This window comes from Microcaecilia unicolor, chromosome 9, assembly GCF_901765095.1.
Source record: "Microcaecilia unicolor chromosome 9, aMicUni1.1, whole genome shotgun sequence".
Lineage (NCBI taxonomy): Eukaryota > Metazoa > Chordata > Amphibia > Gymnophiona > Siphonopidae > Microcaecilia > Microcaecilia unicolor.
Window position 1 is genome coordinate 206,778,855 of NC_044039.1, and position 24,645 is coordinate 206,803,499.

Sequence of the window (24,645 nt, forward strand, 5' to 3'; positions counted from 1 at the left end):
GCGGGTATCCTGAAAACTGACTGGCTGGGGTTCCCCCAAGACAGGCTTGGAAACCACTGTCATACAAGATTACTTAATATCATCTCAGAGCCTTTCATTTGGCAAACTAGGAGGTTGCCTAGAATGCCAAGATCCTGGAGGTGGCAAAGGCAGCAGGTAAGTCATTTAAATCCTCTCGCTCTTGGTTCCCACCCTACTGGAGGTCCTACCCTAGTACACCCCCCACCCTGCAGCTCTGCCCCCATGGCCAGCAGAAAGCTAAACTCTTAACAGTACAGTTCCCTCTTCTGTGCAGGGTCACGCTTACCCTATGAGCTGGGAAATCCCATAAGCTCACGGCTCATACTGTGAGACTGGCTCCATATGTCAGAGGAAGTTGGCATGCTATTAAGCATGCCAACTTCCTCCTGCTGGTCACAGAGGCTGAGCAGCTGGAGAAGTACTTGATTGGGGAACTGAGCTAAGCTAGTTGTTTGAGGTGGGGGGGGGTGAGGGGGTTGGGCACGATTAAAGGTTTTCCTACAGCGGTGGTTTTCAAACCTGTCCTGGGGGACCACCAGCCAGTCGGCTTTTCAGGATATCCCTAATGAATATACATGACAGCCATTTGCATATAGTGGAGTTGAGCGGCATATCAATCTGTCTCATGCATATTCATTAGGGAAATCCCGGAGTGGAGGAGTGGCTTAGTGGTTAGGGTGGTGGACTTTGGTCCTGGGGAACTGAGGAACTGAGTTCAATTCCCACTTCAGGCACAGGCAGCTCCTTGTGACTCTGGGCAAGTCACTTAACCCTCCATTGCCCGTTGCATTGAGCCTGCCATCAGTGGGAAAGCGCGGGGTACAAATGTAACAAAAATAAAATAGATACTATTGGAGATTCTACATGGAATGTTGCTATTCCACTAGCAACATTCCATGTAGAAGGCTGCGCAGGCTTCTGCTTCTGTGAGTCTGACGTGCAGGACGTCAGACTCACAGAAGCAGAAGCCTGCGCGGCCACATTGGTGATTTGCAAGGGCCGACTTCTACATGGAATGTTGCTAGTGGAATAGCAACATTCCATGTAGAATCCCAAATAGTAGCAGTGGAGGAGTGGCCTAGTGGTTAGGGTGGTGGACTTTGGTCCTGGGGAACTGAGTTTGATTCCCACTTCAGGCACAGGCAGCTCCTTGTGACTCTGGGCAAGTCACTTAACCCTCCATTGCCCCATGTAAGCCGCATTGAGCCTGCCATGAGTGGGAAAGCGCGGGGTACAAATGTAACAAAACAAAAAAAAAAACGGTTGGTTGATGGTTCCCCAGGACAGCTTCGAGTAGCACTGTCCAAGAGCACCAAATTTCCTGGCAAAAGGTCTGAGCTTTCTGGTCAGGTGAATAGAAAGGAAATGAAAACAATGCAGTCAAACATTACCTTGCATCAACCCCTCCTATCTGGCAGATTTACAGTCCATGCTTTGGGAAAAAAAAAAACTTTGCTTTTGGGACAGGAAACAGAACTCCAGCCGTGTTTTGGCATCCTGCGCTGATGTCTATGAATTCATCTTCCAAGTACTGTTTCACTGTTGGTAACAACTAAATAAACCAACCATGACAGAAACCTCAATGCATTTTCCCTGAACAAACTGTAACACAGCTCAAAGAAAGAAAGAAAAAAAAAAAAAGCAGAGAAAATTTGAGCTGAACCTCTTCCCAGCTGCAAGACCGTTACTCCAACCCTTCTTTCATGAAACAGTGTTAACACCAGGATCATGAAAATAAATGTCGTTTGTGTTTCATGGGTATAAAGTACATTTATTCTACCTCATTCTCTGCAAATTACACAACTGTAGCCATAACGCAATCCAAAAGTTTCATTTCTACAAAATGGCTGTTGCCGGTGGAAGACTACAGGGAAAATGTGTGACTCGCAGATCCGTTCCTTTTCTCTGTAATAATCTGTGATTGTGTCAGATGGCTCAGGAGGTTTGAAGACTTTTCTTTTGTTAAACAGCAGGTTTTGCAGGAGTTCACGCTCTAACATTAGACAGACCAGGCAGTTGCCTAGGGTAGCAGCTTACGGGGGGAGGAGCAGCCCCTGTCCATACTAATTCAAAAAAACATCAGATTTATTTTTATGCTTTTATGTAGTTTTATAGAATCATTTCCACTGTTTCAAAATCTTTCTTCACTAAGGGGTCCTTTTAATAAGCCGCGTAAGCGCCGCCTATGGCGTGCGCCAATTCTGAGTTACCGCTCGGCTACTGCATGGCCCAGGTGGTAATTTCATTTTTGACGCACGTCCGACAGACATGTCAGAAAACATTTTTATTTTCTGGCGTGCAGACAGTAATCGGCATTTGGATGCGCGTTGACCATTACTGCCCGGTTAATGCGTGAGACCTTACCGCTAATCAATGGCTGGCGGTAAGGTCTCAGACCTAAAATGGACACGTGCCAATTTTCAATTTGCCGCACGTCCATTTTCGCACCCCCCCCCAAAAGGCATTTTTTTACAGGTGCGCTGAAAAATAATACTGCACACGGCCAAAACACGCGTCTACACTAGCGCAGGCCATTCTTCATAGCACCTTAGTAAAAGGACCCCTAATGCCATAATATGTAAAACGGATACGAGAACAAATCCACAAAAAAAAAGTCAGTATATTCTTGTTTCATCTGTAATCAACAGGAATAAAATTTAAAAAAAGAATATATAAATAAAAATAAAATGATACCTTTTTTATTGGACTAACTTAACACATTTTTTCATTATTTCGAAGATAACCCTTCATCAGATCAGAAATCTGTTTCATCTGCACACTGACAACACAGACAGCTACTAAGCCATGCAGACTACTGCAATGGAATTTTATGCGGGATGCAAAGAACAACTCACAAACAAACTACAGACCGCTCAAAACACAGCAGCCATTTCTTGAACCAAATTGTGGACAAACATTAGAAATAATTTTTCCTATCTTTCTTTGTTAAGAATATTATATTTCAAAATTGCCATATGTTTGTGTTATTGCATGAATGTAAAATGAAAATTCATAAATAAAAAATAAAAAAAAAACACAGCAGCCAGGCTTATATTTGGAAAATCACGATTCGAAAGCGCCAAACCCCTCCGAGAAAAACTGCACTGGCTCCCAATCAAACAACGTATAACTTTCAAAATCTGCACCCTGGTCCACAAAATTATCTATGGCGAAGCCCTGGGATACATGACCGACCTTATAGATCTGCCCACAAGAAACACAACTGGACCATCACGAACATACTTAAATCTTCACTACCCTAGTTGCAAAGGACTCAAATACAAATCAAATACAAATCAATGCATGCATCTACCTTTTCCTATACGAGCACGCAGCTCTGGAACGCGCTGCCACGTAACCTGAAAACGGTCTATGAATTGACCAGTTTCCGCAAACTATTGAAAACCTATCTCTTCGACAAGATATATCACAAAGATCAACAGGTGTAACTGTATAATCTTTAAAACTTCCAGAACTGCCTTGTAATGTCTTTCTGCTGTAACACTATCATGTATTTCACCACCATGTAACACAAAACCCTCTGTAAACCAAATGTATACTCACTTCTATTTCCAGTATCCATGATGAATTGTAAGCCACATTGAGCCTGCAAAGAGGTGGGCTACAAATGCAATAAATAAATAAAAAATATACGGATCCAGCTTCTCCTATATAAACACGCAACTGTGGAATGCACTACTGAAAGCCATAAAAACAACGTACAACCCACCTTAACTTCCAGAAATCACTAAAGACTAACCTGTTCGAAAAGGCACTGACCCAACTTAAGTGCCTGAACCCAGCAACACAACGAAAACAAAGCCCGTAATGAACACTATATAACTCTTCTTCTATACGATTCTCCTAATGTTGTAACATATAATCTCTTTCGATAATTACATCACTCTGTATTTGTCATCATCACTAGAGATGGCTAACGTCTCATGGTACCATGTAAGCCACATTGAGCCTGCAAATAGGTGGGAAACTGTGGGGTACAAATGTAACAAATTAATAAATAAATGAATATCCATCATCTTCGATGAAAAGCAATCCTACAACAAGTAACAGTGTGTTTGTTCCCTTTCCCAGTCATTATCTCCTCCCTCCCCCCCCCCCCCCCCAATAATGCTCTATAACAGTGGTTCTCAGCCCAGTCCTCAGCTCTCACCTCACCAGTCAATTGAGGTAGTGCATGTAAATTTATCTCATGCATATTCATTATGGACATCCTGAAAACCTGATTAGCTGCATGTCCCGAGCACTGGACTGAGACCCCTTGCTCTTTAAGGCATCACTGTAAGCAACTTTCCCCCAACCCTTCTCCAGAGCACAAGATGCCAGCGGAGAAACGGTATCTTAACAGTCACACAATCAACAGCCAACACTTTTGCCAGAGCTCAACTAAGCACGTAATTGAAGCAGTGCATGCAAATCTCTCTCATGAATATTCATTGTGGATATCCTGAAAACCTGATGGGACTTAGGACCTTGTTTACTAAGCAGCGCTAAGGGCACACTAGCGTTTTAAGCACATGCAAAACATTAGCACGCGCTAAACGCTAAAGACGCCCATATATTCCTATGGGCGTCTCTAGTGTTTAGCGTGCACTAAAAACGCTAGCGCACCTTAGTAAACAGGGCCTTAGCTGCGCCAGAAGGACTGGGTTGGGAATGGCTGTTTTAAAGGGTCAAAGAAGGGAGCTTGTCTTGGATTATCTGCGTTGGCGTGCTGAAAGATTCGATGTACTCTAGCTAATCCTATTTTGTTTGCCTTTATAAATTCAGATCTTACGCTTTTCATTAATGTATACATATCATTTTAATTTTAAATTATACATCTACATTGCTGTTCAATAAGCCATGCTAGCAGCTGTCTCAGCGCTAATGCCAACAGGCTCTGTCGGCATTAGCGCCGAGACAGCCATTACCACGGCTTAGCAAACAGACCCCCTTTAGACTTTTATATGCATGACCAATATACATTCATTTCAAAATATATTACATTTTTCTTTTGCCAGAATTATACAATGAAGACTGTAATAGATGCCTTTTCGGATTATGGTGGTCTAAGAAGAGTGTATTCTTTCTTCCTTGTTTGATATCTTTTGATATCATTTGGAGTACTGCGTGCAGTTCTGGAGACCGCACCTACGGAAAGATATAAACGGGATGGAGTCGGTCCAGAGGGCGGCTACGAAATTAGTAAGCGGTCTTGAATGCAAAAATTATAGGGACAGGCTTATGAACCTCAACATGTATACGCTGGAAGACAGGAGGGAGAGAGGAGACATGATAGAAACATTTAGATATCTCAAGGGCATTTATGTACTACTACTACTTAACATTTCTAGAGTGCTACTAGGGTTACGCAGCGCTGTACAATCCAACAAAGAGAGACAGTCCCTGTTCAAAGAGCTTACAATCTAATAGATAAGAGTGAGACAAATATAGGACAATCAAGCCATTGTGACATCACTGATGAGGTTGGCTCTTAGGCATTGGTGGAATGAGGCATTATGACATCACAATCTCAGCTCTGGATACCAGAGACTGAAACTCTTCACACTAAGGGGGAAGTGGGCCAAGTATAGGACAGTCAAGCCATTGTGACATCACTGATGAGGTTGGCTCTTAGGCATTGGTGGAATGAGGCATTATGACATCACAATCTCAGCTCTGGTTAAATCACTGCTATATGTAATACTACTACTACTACTTAACATTTCTAGAGCGCTACTAGGGTTACGCAGCGCTGTACAATTTAACAAAGAGAGACAGTCCCTGCTCAAAGAGCTTACAATCTAATAGATAAGAGTGAGACAAATATAGGACAATCAAGCCATTGTGACATCACTGATGAGGTTGGCTCTTAGGCATTGGTGGAATGAGGCATTATGACATCACAATCTCAGCTCTGGTTAAATCACTGCTATATGTAATACTACTACTACTACTTAACATTTCTAGAGCGCTACTAGGGTTACGCAGCGCTGTACAATTTAACAAAGAGAGACAGTCCCTGCTCAAAGAGCTTACAATCTAATAGATAAGAGTGAGACAAATATAGGACAATCAAGCCATTGTGACATCACTGATGAGGTTGGCTCTTAGGCATTGGTGGAATGAGGCATTATGACATCACAATCTCAGCTCTGGTTAAATCACTGCTATATGTAATACTACTACTACTACTTAACATTTCTAGAGCGCTACTAGGGTTACGCAGCGCTGTACAATTTAAGAAAGAGAGACAGTCCCTGCTCAAAGAGCTTACAATCTAATAGATAAGAGTGAGACAAATATAGGACAATCAAGCCATTGTGACATCACTGATGAGGTTGGCTCTCAGGCATTGGTGGAATGAGGCATTATGACATCACAATCTCAGCTCTGGTTAAATCACTGCTATATGTAATACTACTACTACTACTACTACTACTTAACATTTCTAGAGCAGTACTAGGGTTATGCAGCGCTGTACAGTTTAACAAAGAAGGACAGTCCCTGCTCGAAGGAGCTTACAATCTAAAGGACAAAATGTCAAGTTGGGGCAGTCTAGATTTCCTGAATAGAGGTATGATGGTTAGGTGCCGAAGGCGACACTGAAGAGGTGGGCTTTGAGCAAGGATTTGAAGATGGGCAGGAAGGGGGCCTGGCGTATGGGCTCAGGGAGTTTATTCCAAGCATGGGGTGAGGCGAGGCAGAAAGGGCGGAGCCTGGAGTTGGCGGTGGTGGAGAAGGGTACTGAGAGGAGTGATTTGTCTTGAGAGCGGAGGTTACGGGTAGGAACGTAAGGGGAGATGAGGGTAGAGAGGTAAGGAGGGGCTGCAGATCGAGTGTATTTGTAGGTTAGTAGGAGAAGCTTGAACTGTATGCGGTACCTGATCGGAAGCCAGTGAAGTGACTTGAGGAGAGGGGTGATATGAGTATATCGGTCCATGTGGAAGATAAGACGTGCAGCCGAGTTCTGAACGGACTGAAGGAGGGATAGATGGCTAAGTGGGAGGCCAGTGAGGTGTAGCTTGCAGTAGTCAAGGCAAGAGGTAATGAGAGAGCGGACGAGAGTTCGGGTGGTGTGCTCAGAGAGGAAAGGGTGAATTTTGCTAATGCACAGGAAGAGAGCCTTTTTCAAATGAAGGAGAGCTCTGGAATGAGGGGGCGTATGACAAAGTTAACAGGGAATAGGCTTAGGAGTAACCTAAGGAAGTATTATTTCACAGAAAGAGTGGTGGAGGCGTGGAATGGCCTCCCGGTGGAGGTGGTGGAGTCAAGGACTGTTCCAGAGTTTAAAAAGGCATGGGATAAGCATGTGGGATTGCTTAGGAACCGGAAGAATTAGGGGTTACAGAGGATGGGCAAACTGGATGGGTCATATGGCCTTTATCTGCCGTCATGTTTCTATATCTCCTGATTCTTATTGGGAAATAGCAACTCATCACACAACAATTAGTCACTTGTAAAGAAATGTATCCTATTTATTTATTTAGGGGCCCTTTTAACCAAGCTGCGTAAGCCCCTATGCGTGCCCAACATGCGCCAATTCTGAGTTACCGCCCAGCTACCGCGTGGCCTGGGCGGTAATTTCATTTTTGATGTGCGTCCCCTACACACGCCAGAAAATACTTTTGCTATTCTGGCGCTACCAGGCGGTAAAAGGCATTTGATGTGCGTAGACCGCTACCACCTGGTTAACGCATGAGACCTTACCGCTAAGTCAACGGGTGGCAGTAAGGTCTCAGACCCAAAATGAACGCGCGTCAATTTTCATTTTGTCGCACGTCCGTTTTCTGTCAAAATTTTTTTTTAAAAAGGCATTTTTACAGGTGCGCTGAACAATGGATCTGCGCGCGTCCAAAACATGCACCTACACTACCGCAGGCCATTTTTCAGCGCACCTTAATACGAGGGGCCCCTTAAATAGCATATTATCTGTTGTAACCAAACTATATTAAATGTTTAGATGAATGGGATATTCGTTTGTTATTAATTTGAAAATTTAATTTACATTTAATAAAAATTAGAGGAGCTGGTGTGACTCAAAAGGCTAGGCCGCTTTGCCCCCCCCAAATGCTTTAGATAGATAATCTATTTATATATCTGATGGCTTAGAACTATAAGATGTATACAGAAATGAAATTGTTTGATAATATGAATGTATTTGCATATACCGTGTTTCCCCGAAAATAAGACACTGTCTTATATTAATTTTTGCCCCCAAAAATGCGCTAAGTCTTATTTTCAGGGGCTGTCTTATTTTTCGGGGAAACATCGGGGTTGGCCCGCCCGCCCTCCGTCGCTCCCAGAACTAACCTTAAACGCCTCCTTTCACCTTCGCAGCAAGCAGCAGCAGGGTAGACCACTCCTTCCTTCCGTGTCCCACCCTTGCCTGACGTAACGTCCGCGAGGGCGGGGCATGGAAGGAAGGAGAGGTCTGCCCTGCGGCTGCTTGCTGCGAAGGTGAAAGGAGGCGTTTAAGGTTAGTTCCAGGAGCGACGGAGGGTGGGTGGAGGGCTGCCCGGCGACCTCGGGTGGGGGGGCGGCCCAGGGGCGGCCTTGTCCGGTTCTCGGCGGCCCTGCTTTCAAACAAAAATTTGCTAGGTCTTACTTTCGGGGGAGGCCTTATATCTACCAATTCAGGAAAACCTCTACTAGGTCTTACTTTCGGGGAAACAGGGTATAAGTTGTACAATGCTGTGGCCATAATAAATTCCACTCTTTCTCGGATACCTTGTCAAGCGTTGCTATATGTTGTGCATAGTTGAGGTATGATAGAAAAGCGCGTGGTGCTGCCCTGCCCGACTTGTGAGCCACTTCCAATATCTTCCAGTACTTCTTCAAAATCTGACCCACCTTAATTGCTAACCCTGAAAACGTCAAAACACAAGACATTGCCCTTATCATCAGCAGTCATCACCCGGTAGGACAACAGTTGACCTCTAGAATTATACCAGGTCCTGTTCTGGGCTCTTTTAACGACTGTAGAAGGATATCCACAGGCATTACATTTATCCCATACTTCACCTGATTTTATCAAATACATCATCATTCGAGGAATACATTCTATGGTGCCTCAAAAATCGAGATACCAGCAGACTGTTCTTCAGGTGAGGATGATGCACACTTCCATAATGCAAATAAAGAAATTACAGTCAGTATCCTTCGAATAAATTTGTCATCCTCTCATGTAATCAAAACATCCAAGAAATGTATCTCCTTGTCGTTACAGCCAGTGGCATACCGAGGGTGGGGAGGTGGGGGCGGTCCACCCTGGGTGCACGCTGCTGGAGAGGTGCAGAGAGCAGCTGCGCGCCTGTCGGCTCCGCTGCTTCCCTGCTCCCACTGCCCCAGAACAGGAGCCGACAGCCGCGCGGCTGCTCCCAGTAGCGCTAAGAATGCACCGGGGGAGGGGGGGTGTCGTGCTGCACCCGGGGGGGTGGGGGGGGGGTGCGCAGCGGCGATTCGCCCCGGGTGGCAACCAGCATGGGATCATCACTGGTTATAGCCTATAGTAGAGTGACAATTGTTCAAGAAATCCACAACCATTCATGCGTCTAGTTTTGAACAACGAATGATTGGGAGGCGGGACTAGTGCTGGGCAGACTTATACGGTCTGTGCCGGGCTGGTGGTTGGGCGGCGGGGATAGTGCTGGGCAGACTTATACGGTCTGTGCCAGAGCCGGTGGTGGGCAGACTGGATGGACCGTGCAGGTCTTTTTCTGCCGTCATCTACTATGTTACTATGATTCCCGGAGTAAAACTTTAGGGCCCTTTTGCTAAGCTGCGTAAATATCTACGCGTGTCCAATGTGTGCCAAAATGGAGTTACTGCCAGACTACCGTGTGGCTCTTGCGGTAATTTCATTTTTGGCACGCGTCCAATACGTACGTCTAAAACATATTTTTTATTTTCGGGCGAGCGCCAAGTGGCATTTGGCATGCGTAGGTCATTACCGCCCAGTTACCGTGTGAGTCTTTTGACTGGCAGTAAGGTCTCAGATCCAAAATGGACGCGTGGCAAAAAACGGATCGGTGCGCGCCCAAAACCCACACCTACACTACCGCAAGTCATTTTTCAGCGCGCCTTTGTAAAAGGAGCCCTTTGTATATCCCCACTGTACTTTTACGTGTGAGTTTTTTTTATTTTTTTTTTTACCTCACTTGTTGTGGGGTTCAATGTGTTGCATTTTGGAGGAAAAGAGTTAACGTCTTGCGTTTGCAGAAAGGTTTTTTTTTAATTATTTCTCAAGTCAACTAGAACAATTCAGAGGAAATGTTAAGCACGCTCTGAGCCTGACCTGACACTGGGTCTATGACTTGACGCTAGATATTTACCGCTGTAGACTGAATGTTTCTCACTGGTTGTGCAATTTCCTTTCCTTGACGTTCGGTGATAGAAATTGCAAGGTTTGTGCATTTACACAGTAAATGATGGCAGATAAAGACCTGTACGGTCCATCCAGTCTGCCCAACAAGATAAACTCATTTTACATGGTAGCAGTAAGTGCTCCCCCTTGCATGGCTATGTTCAGCCTTTTTTATATGCTGCGGTAAAAAGGGCCACAATTGATAAGCTAAAAACTGACAGAGCTCTTTCACAGCCTTAAGTAAACTGCAAAGACATTAACCTGACCCAGCCCTGAACAGGCATTTTCCGAACAGTGCATTTATGTTGCAGGGTAAGTGTGTGCATATGTCATTGTGTGTGTGGGGGGGGGGGGGGGAGGAAACATCTGTGTGCAAAGCAGAGCTTATGTGCTGGAAAAAGCTGAACTGTCTCAGATTTAAAAGAATCAGCGTTTCTGACAAATGAATTCCCTGCATAAAGAGGAATAGAGAGCAGAATAAAGAGTCTGACCGGAGCCCCGGGTGTATATAGTGAAACATATGTATGGTGCAGGGAGGAGGGTTTTTAGATTTGGGGAAGGGGAAGCCTATTCTGGAATGATGGGCTCCATCTTAACCATTTAAAAAGGAGATACAGCAACTTTTTTTTGTGTTTGTTTAATAATTCCAGGTTTTCATTTATTTCCTTGCACTGCAATTTCAAATTTATGTTTCTCTGTTTTAAGTTTCAACAATTTTTTATTGATGGATCAGCTCACAATACACCATGTAAGCCGCATTGAGCCTGCCATGAGTGGGAAAGCGCGGGTACAAATGTAACAAAAATAAAATAGATACTATTGGAGATTCTACATGGAATGTTGCTACTATTGGAGGTTCTACATGGAATGTTGCTACTATTGGAGATTCTACATGGAATGTTGCTATTCCACTAGCAACATTCCATGTAGAAGGCTGCACAGGCTTCTGTTTCTGTGAGTTTGACGTCCTGCACGTATGTGCAGGACGTCAGACTCGCAGAAGCCTGCGCGGCCACATTGGTGATCTGCAAGGGCCAACTTCTACATGGAATGTTGCTAGTGGAATAGCAACATTCCATGTAGAATCTCAAATAGTAGCAACAGTGGAGGAGTGGCTTAGTGGTTAGGGTGGTGGACTTTGGTCCTGGGGAACTGAGTTGGATTCCCACTTCAGGCACAGGCAGCTCCTTGTGACTCTGGGCAAGTCACTTAACCCTCCATTGCCCCATGTAAGCCGCATTGAGCCTGCCATGAGTGGGAAAGCGCGGGGTACAAACGTAACAAAAATAAATAGTCAAGAACCACGATGTACCAAATAGTAAGTGTTCTAGTATACGTAAATACAAAAGAGATAACATGTGCCATCAAGTATTTTTCCCAATGTTCCCCCCCCCCCAAACCCTCCCCAACCTTTGCTCCTCCCCTCAATTATGCAAGGCTGGGAAGTATAATAGCAGAAACCCGCTGTAGTCATAGCTGTGTACGGGCCCTCTGTCAAAAGTCTAAGCCCCTGGTCTACCCTCAGCTCAACCATGCCGACTGCAACTTATAGCCTAGTATAAGCTTGTACGTCAGGGAAGGAACCCTTGCTCTTGTGGTTCCCCCCCCCCCCCCCCAAACTGCAACCTTGGAGAGAACCGAAATTAACAATAAACATCTTAAAGATCAAATTGTTCAATATCAACCACTTTTACCTTTCGACAATTTTATGGATGGCATAGCAGAAAATACGTATTCCAGTGGCGTAGCCAAGGGTGGGCCTGGGTGGGCCAGGCCCACCCACTTTCGGCTCAGGCCCACCCAGTAGCAGCACACCTATGCTGATTCCCTAGCCCCACCAGCTGACAACTCCCAACAACTGTCCCTCCTGCATACCTTGTAAATAGCAGATGGCATGCAGGTGAGACTAGGAGAGACCAAATCACCTGTGAAAAGGGAGGGGTTCTGCTGCCCACCCATCTTGAGTCCTGGCCCACCCAAAGTTGGGTGTCTGGCTACGCCCCTGACGCATTCCCTTGCCAGGTAACCCCTAACTCAACTATATAAATGTCCACCAGGATGTGGAAAGATATCATTGCATCAGCAATTGTTTCCCCCTTGTTACCCCCAACCTACCCCTCTATTATTAATATGAAGCCTATACCATTGACCTCATTTCTCTTACCCACCCATTCCCCAACCTCCCACCCCTCCCGTCCTCTCCTTACCTCCAAAAGACCCCTCCCCCCTCTTTCCCCCCCCCCTCCCACCATAAGAGTCACACCTCCTCAGTAAAGGGAATCAAGGAGATACAGCAGCTTTTAAACTAGAAACCGGGGGAAGGCTGACGGTCGCTCAAAAGCGCATGGTTCGGAACAAGGTGTCTTTAATAATCAGCAAAACAGGGAAGACAGTTGCAATACAGACCGTAGTAGACTAAGGGGCTCATTTTCAAAGCACTTAGACTTACAAAATTCCATAGGTTACTATCGGGCTCATTTTCGAAAGAGATGGACGCCCAAAAAGTGACATAAGTCAGTACTTGGACGTTTATCTCACAGAGAAGTCCAAACCACTATTATCGAAACCTCTTTTTGGACGTCTTTCTCCGAAGTCCGTCAGAAGGACATCCAAATCTCAAGGCGGAGTGCCAGGGGCGTGTTCAAGGCGGGACTTGGGCGTTGCTAAGACTTGGACGTCTTTCAGCCATAATGGAACAAAGCAAAAACATCCAGGACTAAAACTTAGACGTTTTGAGCTAGGCCTGTTTTTATTACGAATAAGGCACAAAAAGGTGCCACAAATGACCACTGGAGGGAATCAGGAATGACCTCCCCTGACTCCCCCAGTGATCTCTAACCCCCTCCCACCCCCAAAAATTGTATTGTCATTAAGAACATTACTTGCCAGCCTCTGTGCCACCCTCAGATGTTATACTCAGGTCCATTAGAACAGCATACAGGTCCCTAGTGGTGGGTGCAGTGCACTGTAGAAAGGTGAACCCAGGCTCCTATTTCCCACTACCTATTACACTTGTGCAGGAAACTGCAAGCCCTCCAAAACTCACCAGAAACCCACTGTACCCACATATAGGTGCCCCCTTCACCCGTAAGGGCTATGGTAGTGATGTACAGTTGGGAGTAGTGGGTTTTGGGGGGCTCAGCAGACAAGATAAGGGCGCAATGGTGAGATGTGCACCTGGGAGCATTTTATGAAGTCCACTGCAGCGCCCCCTTGGGTGCCCTATTGCTTTCCTGGGATGTCAGGGGGACCAGTCTACTAAAAATGCTGGCTCCTCCTATGTCCCAATGGCTTGATTTTGGACGTTTTACACTTGGATCGTTTTGGGTTTTTTTTGAAAATGGCCGAAAAACAAAGACATTGAAATCACAAAACATCCAAAATCACAAGATGCCCTTAGTATTTTCAAAAGCAAAAGACAGATGTCCATCTTTTTCAAAAATGACCTTCTTTCCTGTTCAGAATTTGGACATCTTTGTAAAACATTCAAATTCTGATTTAGACGTTTCTTTCGAAAATGCTCCTCCACATAACTTTGTAAATCTAAGTGCTTTGAAAATATGCCTCCAGAAGGCACAAAGCACAGACAGATTTTTGAGATTACAAATTATCACCCTCATCTGCTGAGCAAGTTGTAAAAAGGAGCAACAAACATTGATGGGAGAGCTACAATACAGCAGAAGTTCGGAAATCCAGATGCCAGAAATCCGGACCACTCGAAAATCTGGACATTTCAAAATTGCCTGACAACAGCCTGAGAATCTAGATGATCATCCAAGAATCAGGACTCCTCCCCATCTCCACCCGGTACAGCTTTTGCTCCCTCCGTTCTTGGCCCTGCGCTTGCTTATCTCATTCTCCCAGGCCTCCAAGGCCCCACCCCCGGTGGCTATGCCTCCCCCTTTCCATCGCCCCCTCGCATGGCCTGGCACTCCCCCCCCCCCCCCCAAATACTGACCACTCTGACTCATCCTGCTCTTCCAACAATAGGAAGTTGTATCAGAAGGGTGGGATGGGTAAGAAGGGAAAGGCACATTGCCAGGGACGTAGTTATGGGGTCCACAACCCCCGCCAGCCGACGCCTTCAGCACCGTCTCCGGCGCAGCCGCGTTCCTACCCTGCTCTTCTTGCTCCTCCTGTCCTGTGAACACTGATGCTCCTTTACGTGAAACTGAGGAGCGTTAGCGTGCACAGGACAGGAGCAGCAAGAAGAGCAGGGCAGGGAGATGGCGCTGAAGAAGGCTTTGGCTGGCGGGGGTTGGGGACCCCCGCCAGCAAAGGTGTTTGCGAGGCGAGGGGGGTGTGAGGAGGTGAAGGGGGTGCGAGGAGGTGGCGGGGAGGCGAAGCGAAGCAAGGCATGGCGGGGGGGGGGGGGAACCTGGCAGTGGGGCAGCACTCAAAATGTGCCCCCAACCTCGGGCTCTGGCCCCCTCCCACCGTAAGGTCTGGCTACGCCCCTGCATGCTGCATGCCCTAGGCAGCCAAAAGGTACCTGTAACAAAGAACAAGCAGGCAGGGCTAGGAAAGACACCTGACCATGTGGGGCTGGGAGAGGGGACAGGGGAGGGAGGCTGTTTGCTAAGTAACAAGTACCGCCTGAGAATCCAGAAGGTCCCAAAATCCGGACTGACCCGATCCCCGAGCAGTCTGGGTTTTTGGACTTCTAATGTACATTGCACTAAATGAAAAAATAGATGTAACAGACATCTCTGAGACTTGGTGGAAGGAAGATAACCAATGGGACACTGTCATACCAGGGTACAAATTATATCGCAGTGATAGGGTTACCATTATACATTAAGGAGAGCCTTGAATCGAATAGGCTAAAAATTCTGCAGGACACAAAACACATCTTGGAGTCCTTATGGATAGAAATTCCACGTGTAAAGGGGAAAAGGATAGTGATAGGTTTGTACTACCGTTTGCCTAGCTAGGATAAACAGACGGATGTAGAAATGTTATCGGAAATTAGGGACTCAAACAAACTGGGCAACACAGTAATAATGGGCGATTTCAATTACCCTGATATTGACTGAGTAAATGTAAAAATCAGGGCATGAGTGAGAGGTAAAATTCCTTGACGAAATCAAGGACTGTTTTTTTGGAGCAGCTGGTTCAGGAGCCAACAAGAGGAGGAAAAATTCTAGACCTAGTCCTTAGTGGAGCGCATGATCTGGTACAGGGGCCACTCGATAACAGTGATTGTAATATGATCAGATTTGATATAATCTCTGGAGTAACTATACGCAGGACATCCAATACTTTAGCATTTAACTTTCATAAAGGAGACTACGATAAAATGAAGAGAATGGTCGCTTTACTCATACTACCCCTCTCCTCAAGACCCTTCACTGGCTCCCTATCCGTTTTCGCATCCTGTTCAAACTTCTTCTACTAACCTATAAATGTACTCACTCTGCTGCTCCCCAGTATCTCTCCACACTCGTCCTTCCCTACACCCCTTCCCGTGCACTCCGCTCCATGGATAAATCCTTCTTATCTGTTCCCTTCTCCACTACTGCCAACTCCAGACTTCGCGCCTTCCGTCTCGCTGCACCCTACGCCTGGAATAAACTTCCTGAGCCCCTATGTCTTGCCCCATCCTTGGCCACCTTTAAATCTAGACTGAAAGCCCACCTCTTTAACATTGCTTTTGACTCGTAACCACTTGTAACCACTCGCCTCCACCTACCCTCCTCTCTTCCTTCCCGTTCACATTAGTTGATTTGATTTGCTTACTTTATTTATTTTTTGTCTATTAGATTGTAAGCTCTTTGAGCAGGGACTGTCTTTCTTCTATGTTTGTGCAGCGCTGCGTATGCCTTGTAGCGCTATAGAAGTGATAAATAGTAATAGTAGTAGTCTCTTGTAACCAGAGCTAATATTGTGATGTCATAATGCCTCAGGCCACCAATAAGAGCCAACCTCATCAGTGATGTCACAATGGCTTGATTGTCCTATACTTGGCTCACTTTTATTACATAGCTCTTTGAGCAGGGACTGTCTTTCTTCTATGTTTGTGCAGCGCTGCGTACGCCTTGTAGCGCTATAGAAATGCTAAATAGTAGTAGTAGTAGTAAAACAAACAAACCTTAGAGGAGCAGCTGCAAAGGTCAGAAATGTACATCAGGCCTGGATGCTATTCAAAAATACCATCCTCGAAGATCAGACCAAATATATTCCACATATTTAGAAAGGTGGAACAAAGGTCAAATGACTGCCGGCACGTATAAAAAGTGAGGTGAAGGAAGCTATTAGAGCTAAAAGAACATCCTTCAGAAAATGGAAGAAGGATCCGACTGAAAATAATAAGAAAGCATAAGGAATGTCAAGTCAAATGCAAAGAGCTGATAAAGACGGCAAAGAGAGACTTTGAAAAGAAGATTGTGTTGGAGGCAAAAACATAAAGTAAAAATTTTTTTTAGGTATATGAAGAATCAGTTGGACCGCTAGATGGCCAAGGAGTAAATGGGGCACCCAGGGAAAATAAGGCCACAGTGCAGAGATTAAGGTGCGCTAATAGATTTAGTGCATGCTAATGATTAGCATGCACTAAATAAGATGCCCATTATATTCCTATGAGCATCTTATTTAGTGTGCACTAAAGCTGTTACTGCACCTTAGTAAAAGGACACCTAAATGAATTCTTTGCTACAGTTTTCACCAAGGAAGATACAGGCAAAATACCAGTGCCAGATATGATATTCAGTGTTGATGAGTCAAAGAAACTGAAACAAATCTCTGTAAACCTGGAAGATGTAATGAGGCAATTTGACATATTGAAGAATAGCAAGTTGACTGGACCAGATGGTCCTCAACCCAGTAGTGATAGAATTGAAAAGTGAAACTGCAGAGCTATTCTTAGCAATATGCAATTGATCTTAAAATCAAGCCTGGTACCAGGAGAATGGAGGGTGGCCAATGTAACGCCCATTTTTAAAAAAGGTTCCAGGGGAGATCCGGGAAATTATAGACCGGTGAGTCTGACGTCAGTGGCGGGCAAAATGGTAGAGACTATTATAAAGAACAAAATTACTCAAAAGCATGGATTAATGAGACAAAGTCAACATGGATTTAATGAAGGGAAATCTTGCCTCACCAATCTACTACATTTCTTTGAAGGGGTGAATAAACATGTGGATAAAGGTGAGCCGGTTGATATTGTGTATCTGGATTTTCAGAAGGCGTTTGACAAAGTACCTCATGAAAGACTCCAGAGGAAATTGGAGAGTCATGGGATAGGAGGTAGTGTATATTGTGGATTAAAAACTGGTTAAAAGATAGAAAACAGAGAGTAGGGTTAAATAGTCAGAATTCTCAATGGAGAAGGGTAGTTATTGGGGTTCCCCAGGGCTCTGTGCTGGGACTGCTGCTTTTTAACATATTTATAAATGACCTAGAGATGGGAGTAACTAGTGAGGTAATTAAATTTGCTGATGACACAAAGTTATTCAAAGCTGTTAAATTGCAAAAGGTATTTTGCTGAAGCGATCTGGAGGGGGGGTGCAGGAGCAATCTGGGGGCAGGAGCAGCCATGATCTGGGGGGTGGCGGCCCTGCTCTGGGCCCAGTTCAGTCTCTTGGTGGCCCTGGGTGTCACTGTTGATGATATGTTGAAACCCTCTGCTCAGTGTGCAGCGGCAGCTAAGAAAGCAAATAGAATGTTAGGTATTATTAGGAAAGGAATGGAAAACAAAAATGAGGATGTTATAATGCCTCTGTATCGCTCCATGGTGTGACCGCACATCGAACATTGTGTTCAATTCTGGTCACTGCATCTTAAAAAAGATACAGTGGAATTAGAAAAGGTACAGAGAAGAGTGAAGAAAATGACAAAGGGAATGGGATGACTTCCCTATGAGGAAAGCAAAAGTGTCTAGGGCTCTTCAGTATGGAGAACAGATGGCTAAGGGGAGATATGATAGAGGTCTATAAAATAATGAGTGGAGTGAAAGGAGCAGATGTGAATCGCTACTAGGACTAAGGGGCACGCAATGAAGCTACTAAGTAGTAAACTTAAAACAAAGTGGAGAAATTTGCCAGAGAATGTGGTAAAAGCAATTAGCTTAGCAGAGTTTAAAAAAGATTTGGATAATTTCCTAATAGAAAAGTCCATAAGCCATTATTAAGATGGACTTGGGAAAATTCTAGGATAAGCAACAGAAAATCTGTTTTACTGTTCTGGGATCTTGCCAGGTACATGTGACCTGGATTGGCCACTGTTGGACCTTTAGCAATGCTTATGTTATGTTCTTAAAAGGGTCCTGAATACTGAGACTGTGCATTGAGTAATACAAAAATTTGAAGGCTATGTGTTATGGCAAATTAAAGGCCCTGCTTACTAAGCCGTGTTAACATCTTTAATGAATGTTAACCATGTGCGTGCCTACAATATCCCTACAGGTGACTACACAGTTAGCGCGCGCTAATTGTAGGTGTGTTAAAAATGCTAACGCACCTTAGTAAACAGGGCCCTAAATATGTGCATTAGAGACCTGCACGGGAACGGGGTTCCGCGGGGACGGAAGCAGTTCTGTGGGGATCCCGTGGGAACAGAAGCAGTTCCTGCGGGGTTCCCGTGAGGACGGAAGCAGTTCCTGTGGGGATCCCGTGGGAACAGAAGCAGTTCCTGTGGGGTTCCCTTGAGGACGGAAGCAGTTCCTGTGGGGTTCCCGTGGGAACAGAAGCAGTTCCTGCAGGGTTCCCGTGAGGATGGAAGCAGTTCCTGTGGGGATCCCGTGGGAACAGAAGCAGTTCCTGTGGGGTTCCCGTGAGGACGGAAGCAGTTCCTGTGGGGTTCCCGTGGGAACAGAAGCAGTTCCTGCAGGGTTCCCGTGAGGATGGAAGCAGTTCCTGTGGGGATCCCGTGGGAACAGAAGCAGTTCCTGTGGGGTTCCCGTGAGGACGGAAGCAGTTCCTGTTGGGATCCCGTGGGAACAGAAGCAGTTCCTGCGGGGTTCCCTTGAGGACGGAAGCAGTTCCTGTGGGGTTCCCGTGGGAACAGAAGCAGTTCCTGCAGGGTTCCCGTGAGGATGGAAGCAGTTCCTGTGGGGTTCCCGTGGGAACAGAAGCAGTTCCTGCAGGGTTCCCGTGAGGATGGAAGCAGTTCCTGTGGGGTTCCCGTGGGAACAGAAGCAGTTCCTGTGGGGTTCCCGTAGAAGTGTATGCTGCACTTGCGCCAGCCTCTCACCTACCGAGTACCAAGTTCTTTGAGTGCTGTCTCCTCCTCCTTGCTTTAACAGCACAAATGCGGAAAGTCTCCATTAAGGAGGTGGTAGAGACACAAATGGTGACAGCATTCAAAAAGGAATGGGATGAACACAGAAGATCTCTAATTAGAAAATGGAAGTTATAAAAATCTTAAATGGCTGCATGTGTGTGGATGTGTCGAGTGACACTTAGATGGCGACTCTGGCTGTGATGAACTAGGGCCGATACTGGGGAAACCTGTATGGTCTGTGTCTCGCACATGGGAATCTGGTTTAGGATGGGCTGGAAAGGGCTTAGACAGCAACTTTAGTGGCTAGAACATGAGGACAGTGCTGGACAGACTTTTATGGTCTGTGTCCCGCAAATGAGAAGACAAATAGGCTGCAGTGGACTTGGGCAACTCCAGCAGTTGGAACATAAGGATAGGGCCAGGCAGACTTCTATGGTCTACGTCCCAGAAACACCACAGAAGGACCATAATCAAGTATAAAATATCACATTCATTGTGGATTTAATCACGAATTGGTAATGAATGTGACTCTTGGGCAGACTGGATGGACCGTTCCGGTTTCTATCTGCTGTCATTTACTATGTTACTATTAATCCTCTCTGCTCCCGGGCTGATGCGCAGACCTCAGCTCTGACATAGTCACGAGCATCAGATGTCACCTGACCTACTGCCGCGTGCATGTGACGATCTCTTAGCACACAGTGCCAGTGAATAAAAGAAGTCTTACATGTGTGTGACAGAGTGTTCCATTCCTTCCTTGCCTGCAGTGCTGTGGCTCAAACCCAGAGAGAGATTGAGAGAGCCAACAGCAATTTGTTTTATTGTACCATTAAATTCTTGCAGGGAGGGGTTAGATTCCCGTACGGTGATGGATGGGAACAGGTTCGATTCTAGTGGGGACGGGTTTGATTTCTGTCCCCATGCAACTCTCTACTGCGCATTCCATATTTTTAAATTTCCAGCCCTGATATTTCACCTGGATAGAAACAAACATGGTGGACAAAAAATGGAATACAAAACAGGAAAACAACCAAAAGCAAAACCCCAGCTATCGTCAAATTGAATCTCCCTACCTTACTAACAAGAGAGAAAACACGATTCATGCAATTACAGAAATTTTGTCATCAAACAACAAAAAGGCCTTACGGTGCAGATGTTCAAAATGGACACAACTTCTAGAAGACATTTAGCACATCTGGCCCCTCAATCTGTATGACCCTTGGGGCCCTGTTTACAAAGCCGCGTTAGCATTTTTAACGCGCGTTAACCATGTACACATGTTAACCCTGTACACACCTACAATATCCCTATAGGCGCCTACACAGTTAGTGTGCGCGCTAATTGTAGACAAGTTAAAAACGCTAAAACGCTTTAGTAAACAGGGCCCTTGGTCTGCTGCATAGAGTATTTACTAAATGGCAGGGATGTGCTTTCATGTCAGCTCACTTCCTATGTCATTTCATGTCCTTGGAAAATGAAAAACAAGCAGAAAAAAGCACAACGTTTTGTGTTGTTTTTTTCATGTGCCGTCAATAGTGTGCAGTAGAGATGTGGACGGGGACTTAATTTGGTTCCCATTTCAGTTTGGATCCATCCCCACATCTTCTTCTCCATTCTGCATCATATTGCTACCATCCCCTCACCATCCTTCCAGTTTTCTTTCCCATCACCACATACAGCCTGCATTTGAGCGACTTTGTAAATTAAAGAAAAACATTCTTAACACTTTACGTTAAGCAAAGTAAGAAAAAACACTTAAAGAAAGTAGTAAGTAAGCTGTTTTCTGAAATATCAAAGTCTTGCTGTTCCACCGAGTTGACATTAGAGGTGTGCACATGGATGTAATCTGGTCCCCATCCCCGGTGTAAATGGATCTATTTGTTAACAATGGTCCCCATCCCCATCTCTTTCCAAACATGCATGCAGTTGTAACATTTATTTAGATTTTGCTCACACCTTTTTCAGTAGTAGCTCAAGGTGAGTTACATTCAGGTACACTGGATATTTCTCTGTCCCAGGAGGGCTCACAATCTAAGTTTGTACCTGAGGCAATGGAGGGTTAAGTGACTTGCCCAAGATCACAAGGAGCAGCAGTGGGATTTGAACTGGCCACCTCTGAATTACAAGACTGGTGCTCTAACCATTAGGCCACTCCTCCACTAGCAACAGTCTGTGTAGAATCTCAAATAGTAGCAACAGAATCTCAACATTCCATCTAGAATCTCAAATAGTAGCAACAGAATCTCAAATAGTACCAACATTCCATGTAGAATCTCAATATTTATTTATTTAGATTTTGCTCACACCTTTTTAGTAGTAGCTCAAGGTGAGTTACATTCTGGTACTCTGGATATTTCTCTGTCCCAGCAGGGTTCACAATCTAAGTTTGTTCCTGAGGCAATGGAGGGTTAAGTGACTTGCCCAAGATCACAAGGAGCAGCAGTGGGATTTGAACTGGCCACCTCTGGATTGCAAGACCAGTGCTGTAACAACTAGGCCACTCCTCCACATTACTCCCATGACGATACGGGGGGGGGGGGGGAGGGGAAGCCACGAAAAAAAACACACGACACAGCACAAAAATCTTTCAGCTGCACACCACTAAGGGGCCTTTTTACTAGGGCCAGATTCTACATATGGTACCGGAAAAAAAAAACGTGCTTAGCGCTAACCTTGCCTAAAGTTAGATGCAGTTTATAGAATATGCATAATGCCTGTCCTCGCGACTAAAACTTAGGCGCAACCATGTATGCTAACTGGTGTCGATGCCTGCACCTAACTTAGGTGCAGACCGGGCAAACTCTGTAACGGTGCATGGAATTTTTAGGAATGCCCACGACACGCCTATAACCCTCCTATGGCTATGGCCCCTTTTGAGAGCGGCACATTAGAATTTACATGCACCACTTTACAACTTAAAAAGTGGTGCGAGTAAGTTCTAATTAGTGCCAATACTTGCTTGCTATTGGCCAATTACCGGCGCCAATTGGCTTGTTAATTAAGTTGCGAGCGCATTTTGGCCAAACAGCCAAATTTGCACACTCAATGTTAGTCTCCTTAACGTGTGAAATAGTGCAATTAACTGCTATTGCACAAGTGCACCAACTGTTACAGTGGCAGGTTTGCAGCTTGCACATGCTAATTTGAGCTTTTTGAGTTGGGGGGGGGGGGGCGGGAACTGGGTGGGGGCAAGGACAGAGAATGGGCACGGACAGCATCCAGCAGTCAATCGTGCATGATTACTTGTCCAGTTAGCACAGCTTCAATTAGAACCTCCTCAACGAATGCAGCTATGCTAATTGCGACCAGGTTCCACCCTTGCCTTAATTGCACAGAACATGCCAAGCCCACCTTACACCTGATGATTTTTGCTATTAGGATACATTAAATGCAAAAAAAAAAATGTAACCCATTGTCGTAAAAGTCACCCTGTCCAACCTATATTGAAGTAGTTATGAAACCTCATTCTCCCCTCCCCCAATTGTGCTCCTGTGTCTGAATACACCTACTCCCAACAGTGAGGGATGTAGCTTGGCATTTTTCCATATGGATCCACTTCAAAATTGTAGGCTTAGGTCACTTCCACTCATTGTGTGTGTAGAGCAGGAAAGCTTCCTTTTCATTCCGTATCAAAGCACTGACATGTGTGTTCACCAATTCGACCTGATGCAGTGCTCACTAGTGTTTCTGACTCTTTTGCTGACCAGAAGACAAAGATGATGCACGGTTGTGACGTGTCAACCATGTGAACTGTATGTGAATATGAATCTCGGTTATTTGCAGCTTCTTTGAGTAAAAACAAGCAAACCTAGTTTCCCTGTGAAACAAAATGCCTTATAAGTTCGAGGTCTTTGAAATCACTGGCTATCATACTCTGTGACAGGCGGCAACCCAGCAGCTGTGTGTGCATCACCCGGGCCAGACGGTCTCCTTTCACATAATAATCAAAACTGACTGTAAAGTAAATAAAAAATAACGTTTGGAAACTTACTCTGGCGGGTCGCTCTGCTCCTTCTCGCCTGCTGGCGTCCTCATCATCCTGGGTAGCGGCGGCTCAGAGGCAGCCTCTGCTCTGCCTCGTTGAGCGGGGTTAGACCTTTGCGCCCTGCGGGAAGTGCGCCCCCTTCCGATCGGGTCCCATCCCAGCCTCGTGCTGGGGTTTCCCTGCTCCTGCCGCTACCTGCAGGCAGCAAACGCGAAGCAGCGCGTAAGCCCTGGAGTTCTCAAGTCTTGAGAGAGCCGAAGTAAGTACAGGAAGATCGGTTTCAGCCACTGGCTTCTTTCTACTTCCTGTATGTCTGTGACCGACCGGAGGAGAAGTCTTCCAGGAAGAGGCAGGTCTTCGGTGGTCAAGCTGATTCTTCTTGTGTTAAGGCTGCTTTTTTAGTTGACATTACAGAATTACTTACACAGGCAGCCCTGCCCTCGGTCACGGGAGGAGATCTCACTCGGGACAGTGTGAGTGCAAGTCCCAGTCTGCACATTCCTGAGCTGCTGCGTCCATAACTGGAAGCAGATGAGCTTGGAAAAACTTTCTGCTTACAAAAAAACCATGAACTTCATTCTTCCACACAACATCACTTTGTATCTGTTCATACCGGAATTGGCGATCGCCACATTGAGCCAGCAAATAGGTGGGAAAATGTGGGATACAAATGTAACAAATAAATAAATAACACATCCCCGGGCTACAGAAAGTGGCAAGCTGAAATTCTAGCAACTTTCCCGAGAAAGCCCCCTGCGGAGACCCCCAACCCTTGCAAAAAAAAAAAAAAAACTGACTTGGGAGAAATATGGCCACAGATTATTTTACGTCTGCGTTACAGATGAGTGGCCGGCCATTCCTAGCATTCATGCGGTCAGTTTGCAGGAAGACAGTAAAAGCACACCCCAGATGCATAAGCTGAAGACGGTCTCTTAGACGATGCTTTGTATTTTAGTTTCTAACTTGCTTTTTTTCCCCCAAACCTGAGCTCAAAGCGATTCAGCTACGTGAGTTCTTTCAAAGTAGCTCACGATGTAAGTACCAGAAGCAATGG

The 24,645-nt window shown here is 45.4% G+C and overlaps 1 protein-coding gene across 1 annotated transcript in view; it reads right to left on the reverse strand.

The window, feature by feature from the left end:
* The window catches only part of RIN3 (Ras and Rab interactor 3), a 120,400-nt gene extending 96,403 nt beyond the window's left edge, over positions 1–23,997 (reverse strand). Inside the window, exon 1 of the mRNA XM_030214083.1 lies at positions 23,598–23,997. Within this exon, the coding sequence (XP_030069943.1) occupies positions 23,598–23,644 (47 nt within the window). The 5' untranslated portion in view covers positions 23,645–23,997. The remainder of the gene's footprint in view (positions 1–23,597) is intronic.
* Between the last annotated feature and the right edge of the window lie 648 nt (positions 23,998–24,645).